The sequence below is a fragment of the Bidens hawaiensis genome, unplaced genomic scaffold (assembly GCF_021521415.1).
Source record: "Bidens hawaiensis isolate Kalapana, Puna unplaced genomic scaffold, B.hawaiensis_p1.1 tig00045919_1, whole genome shotgun sequence".
Lineage (NCBI taxonomy): Eukaryota > Viridiplantae > Streptophyta > Magnoliopsida > Asterales > Asteraceae > Bidens > Bidens hawaiensis.
In genome coordinates this window covers 7,933-13,173 of record NW_027498161.1, presented here as the reverse complement: position 1 = coordinate 13,173, position 5,241 = coordinate 7,933, and the positions used below count along the sequence as shown (strand labels likewise).

The 5,241-nt window shown below is 37.3% G+C and overlaps 1 protein-coding gene across 1 annotated transcript; it reads right to left on the bottom strand.

Annotated features, from left to right (window-relative positions):
- Nucleotides 1-212: 212 nt before the first annotated feature.
- LOC143595952 (autophagy-related protein 9-like) lies at nt 213-4,661 on the bottom strand. The gene is made up of 9 exons (XM_077074840.1): nt 4,047-4,661; nt 3,611-3,931; nt 3,074-3,296; nt 2,398-2,577; nt 2,101-2,307; nt 1,887-1,964; nt 1,553-1,623; nt 1,315-1,425; nt 213-1,160 (listed from the first exon to the last, which is right to left on the bottom strand). The coding sequence occupies exons 1-9, from the start codon at nt 4,616-4,618 to the stop codon at nt 347-349; spliced, it is 2,577 nt and encodes an 858-aa protein (XP_076930955.1). The 5' UTR covers nt 4,619-4,661; the 3' UTR covers nt 213-346.
- Between the last annotated feature and the right edge of the window lie 580 nt (nt 4,662-5,241).

The window sequence follows — 5,241 nt, the reverse complement described above, 5'->3', positions numbered from 1 at the left end:
TTGGGGATCTACAGGAGAACCTAAGTTGGTAATTTAATATGTTTCTTATTTAACAATGTAAAATGTATTATTTAAAGGATAACAGACATTTCACTTAAAAAATTTAGTATTACTAAATTTTGTATCATGTTAAAAAAGTGTAATTTTTCATTATACTTTCATGATTTTCTAAAGCATATAACTATATAACTAATAACAAAGACAGAAACATGTTAAGCCAAAACTAAAGTCTTTTCTTACACGTTTTCGACTTTAATTTCGCTAATCAAGTTATATATACACAATGAAAGAATGTTCAACTGTTTTCCATACATCGATTAAAGCCCGAAACACACATATATAGCAACTACACACGGCTTCTTGTCGGGCTTTCGGATTGTTCTTCATAGATATCATCAAACGGGAGATCAAATTTCCCTCCAATATCATCCATATAAAATGTCTTTGACAACTCATTTGACTTTGGCGGGCCCCAGTCAAACGGTTGACCATGTTCTTCAAAGCTCCGGTCCGACACATTATCATGATAGTAGTCATTATAATCGTCACGATTGAAATTTGGCGGCTCGACAAAGCTAGTTTGAGGTCCCAGGCCTGGGCCTGGGCCCACCCCTCGTGGGCCACCACCCCGGTCCCACCAGTGACTTCTGCCCGTTTGGCCCGAATCATGATGTTGTAGAACACTTTGACGAGATAAAGGAGCCGACGTAGAAGCTTCTAGATTACTCTCGACACGGTTATCAAAAAAGCTTCCCCAATTCTCGTCATGCCGGGGCCGGTCCCGGGATAGGTCCGGTGGGTCCCACATGTCGTCAACCGGGCCTGACTCGATGTCTTGGGGCCCACGCGAGTGATGGTGAGGAGATGTGTAGTACCAGTCGAGGATGTATGGGTGGTTCTTGTGAACGGGATCGATGAGCCACATGCAATCTTGTTGGTAAAAGCTTTTCGAAACGTTTGGGCCCGTTTCCCGAGAGAAGTAACTGTTTGGGTCGCCATGGGCCGGGCAGGTTAGGGCCCACTGTGGTAGTTGGTTTGGGTTCATGTAGCCCGGGCTTATACCCTGTTCTTTAAACTTTTGCTCCTTAAACACTTTGAGCGTTGAAAGAAATTGCTTTCCGTCTGCATCCGGTTCCCATGAAGGATAACTGCTTTGAAAGCTGCAAAAAAAAATAATAATAAATAATAATAATAATAATAATAATAATAATAATAAATTAATGAAACATATTTCCATTTTTCAAAAGTTTTTAAATTTGTTCATAAGATAAGGGTATTTTAGACATTTAACAAATAGTTGAACATTTTTCTTACCTTAGGAATGATTTCTCCATTTTCCCTTGTGAACTTCTGTCGGTTTTTGACGAGTTATGTGGAGACGCATAGTTGCTGTTACCGTGTTTTTGGAAGTCGAACAAGCTAAAACTGCAGATACATATTAATTGGTCAAGTTATTTATTATATGTTAATTAGAGATATTGAATATAAACTGCATAAGGATTTTATTAATAAAATAAGGAGCAATGAAAGTAAGAATGTGGTGCATATGAACCTGCAAACATGACCAACGCCTTCAACATCAACAGTGAAGTCCGCAATGAACTGCAATATATCATCAACCCGCTGCACCATTGACAAATTTAATATTTTATTATAAATGAATAACGAAAATAAGGTAAATAAGTCTGTTACATGATTACAGAAAACCGATTACTATGAGGTTGTTCGAAATAAACAGATAATAACTTTTATATAAAAAAATTCAAAAACAGCTCGCATTGGGTCGAAAAGATTTTATATTTTTCTCATTCAAAGGGGCATTTTAGACATTTAACAAATTATTCCACCAATGTTAATCACAAAGATATATTAACATTTAACGATACCTCGGGCACTACAAAGATAAGCAAGAATGGAGTCAGAAAGATTGACGCCATCTCCTCCAGCAACATCTTCCCAGTGTACTACATTACAAACATACAATGCCACATCAGCATCACACTAAATAAATAACACATCAAAACATATGATCACAATACGATGTCGAGGTTGTATGGACAACTTTCGACCCATTCATATGCAAACGGGCCAAAAATTTACCTGAAAAAGGGTTTCAAATTCTACTCGAACAAATTCAGTGCTTTCTTTCCCACGCCATTTTTTGGGCATATAATGAGTATTATGAACAGTCAAAGACATAGTCCCGTGTGGATCAAGAACTAAAAGCTCATCTGAAACAAGGGCTCGACTCATGGCGGTTATTGCTCCAAAAACAGCAGTATACCATAACAAATTACGACCAAAAATCTGCAACAAAAAAGATCAAGACTTTAGTCAAAACGGGGCGGTTTGACTTTTTGGATTATTATTACATTAACATGTGTATAAAAACATTACATGGCCTTCAAGTAAAGATTCTTCAAGAAATGCGATGATGATCAAGATTGCAGCAAAGCCACCAAAAACAAAGGATACAAACTTTGCAATGATTGAAAGAACAGGAGACGGGAATTGCTTCAAATAATCCGAGGCGTGTGTAACGCTGCTGCTGATACGGTGCTTGAATAAATGATCCACCTGAAAAAAATGTAAAATTTCAGATGTGTAACTAACGGGCTGCAGGTTGAAATGCACAACCCGTACACGACCCATATTTTTATTCGTGTCAGAAACATTAACCCTAGCCCGCACACACTTAAACTCATGTAACCCAAACACAACCCGTTTATCTAAATGTGACAAACGGGTCGGTGGATAGTAATTATTAAGTTGTAAACATGTTAATCGGGTTAGTGAGTTGTAAACGTATGGGTTAAACGGGTCATAAACCGGTTACTGGTTCGACCTGCTCGGGTTAAACCGATCAACCTTAACACGGCCCGTTTAATTAAACAGGCTAACCCAAACACGACCGATTTTTAAACAGGTTAAATATGCCAACCCAAAACCTAATTCTTTCCGTGTCGTGTGGGAAAACCCGTCAACGCGTTTCGTTTGATAAGTTAGAGAAAAAAGATGACAACAAGCAAGCAATTCATAAATAAACAAAAAAAAAAGAAAGAAAAATGATCACCTCGTTGAATTCCCTGAATATCCACTTAGAAAGATTTGACCATCTTCTAGAAGAAGCAGTACTAGGATGTTTATAAAACTGTTCTGCGTGTCTTAGAAACAGATATACGAGCATAAAAATAACTAGAAATGGAGATAAAAGAAGCATTGCAATCCCAACAACCATTAGCCTTTTCTTTAACGTATCGCGGTCGCTAACAAAGTCCTTTCTAATACAAAAGTTTCTGCACAAGATTTTATATAATTTTAGTACACAAAAAAACAAATAATGTTTTACCTTCACTAGTTAAATGATTCATATCAACTAGTAACAACTTGCACAAGTGGCAAATCCATGAATTTTAAATAGGGCGTGTATATTAAATATACAAAATAAATGAATAAACAAAATGATTGGTTGTTAGTATTTCTTACAATTCTTTTAACTTTCTAGAGTCCTAAATATGGTATATATGTGTGTGTGTGTCTGTGGGGTGTGTGTGTGGGGGGGACGTGCGTACATGCGCATGTGAGAGAGAGAGAGAGAGAGATTACGGACCTATCAAACATACTATGCAATATGCACCAATTTAAAGTCCATTCAAGGGTCTTGGTTAGCGTTAGGCAATATCGTGTACCATTTGCATCTTTCTTGACCGCGGGACCTGCGCCCAAGACCCATGAAGAGATCGGGAAAGCTAGAACCCCTTTGTTCAACATTCCAATCAAGTAATTTTCCTTCCTCATCAGCCTCATCACTATATCATGAGCCGAAAGATCCTTCACCACACATAATTGTTGTGATTCTTGAATTCTAACCACTTTTTCCAGAATCGATGCCCATGGCATCGTTTGCATCTCATTGTCGGTCACACCAAGACTTGCAACAAAAAAAAATAAAAACTTTAAATTTAGATCAACAAAACCAACCTCGAAATTTTTATCTAAACATGTGTTTGCAAGTGAAATTTGAAAGTGAAAATGTTAACAAATACCTGTCGCTGTAGAATTGGCGTATGTCTAGTGTATCCTTCAACTGTACAAAGAACCTTAGAAAGCAAAATATCCAATAAACGAAAGTGATTCCCAAATATCCAAGAATAACAACCTTAAAAGTTGTTAAAGGTGTCAAAGGATGTTCATGTAACGCTTCTTTAGCAAGATCACACGGTTTTATCCCCGATTCAACCGCATCCATCCCACATTTTGCCCTTCGAAGACCATTCCAATCGACAAATAACAAAAAAAACCCCGAAAAACATATCGTGAAAGCCAAACTCAGAAGCTCAACAATCCACTTAATAACAATGCACCATAGACCCTTTTCACAGTAGTAGCTATAAAGTCTTTCAAAGAACAAATCCAAGTCAGCAATCGGTTCGACTTTCAAGCTTTCACCGTTAAGAAGCCCGGACGGGCTTTCGCTGCCTGGACTTGGGGCCCGTTGGTAATCCGATAACTCGATTTCAGGGGTAATATTATCAATTGATGTTGTGAAAGATGATTCGCCAAGTAGTTTTTGTTTTAAATGGTGGAGAGGTGTGACGCCTTTTTTCCCACCAAACATTGTTTATATATGCTTATAGATATGCACGAGCAGGTCGTCCATCCCCAAAGAAGTTATTTATTCATACCAAGATTCTGAAAAGGGCGGAAAAGCACACGTTATTTATAATTAAACATCCCTATTGCGGTGTATCCCCCCCCACCCCCCCACCACCACCGGGGGGGTCTTCTAATAACAACAATCATAGATATACTATTCCAGTCTCTTTTACATCACACAAACACAAGAACCATTTAAAATTAAACCAGAAAGCACAAAAGATGAAAATTTTTGGATGTGCAACTTGAACAATCGGTTTTCTTAAAACGTCTTCCCTAATCCTCCAAATATGTTTATTTTGACCCCGAATGATCAGAATGCGTTTCAAGTAAGTTACATTTTCATATAACAATGTATGACATGCTCTCCAAATCTTGTTATTTTCACCCTAAAAAGCAAGCAACAAAATATTTTTTCTATATATTGGTAACCAATCCTATTATCATGTAAATGATTCCTTTATGTTTTTATACAGTAATGATCCAAAACTACTTCCATATAAATATTATCTTTAAAATTTATAACTTTATACCGCATTCTAATCATAAGGGCAGCCATAAGTTCTTCAACAAACTAATTCAATC

Bases quoted from the DNA above. Each gene is read 5' to 3' on its own strand.
- LOC143595952 (XM_077074840.1), bottom strand. From the start codon at position 4,618: ATGTTTGGTGGGAAAAAAGGCGTCACACCTCTCCACCATTTAAAACAA. The intron at 3,932-4,046 runs GTATTTGTTAAC...TTTTGTTGCAAG, and splicing joins CGCCAATTCTACAGCGACAG to TCTTGGTGTGACCGACAATG. The intron at 1,426-1,552 runs GTTCATATGCAC...ATGTATCTGCAG, and splicing joins GGCGTTGGTCATGTTTGCAG to TTTTAGCTTGTTCGACTTCC.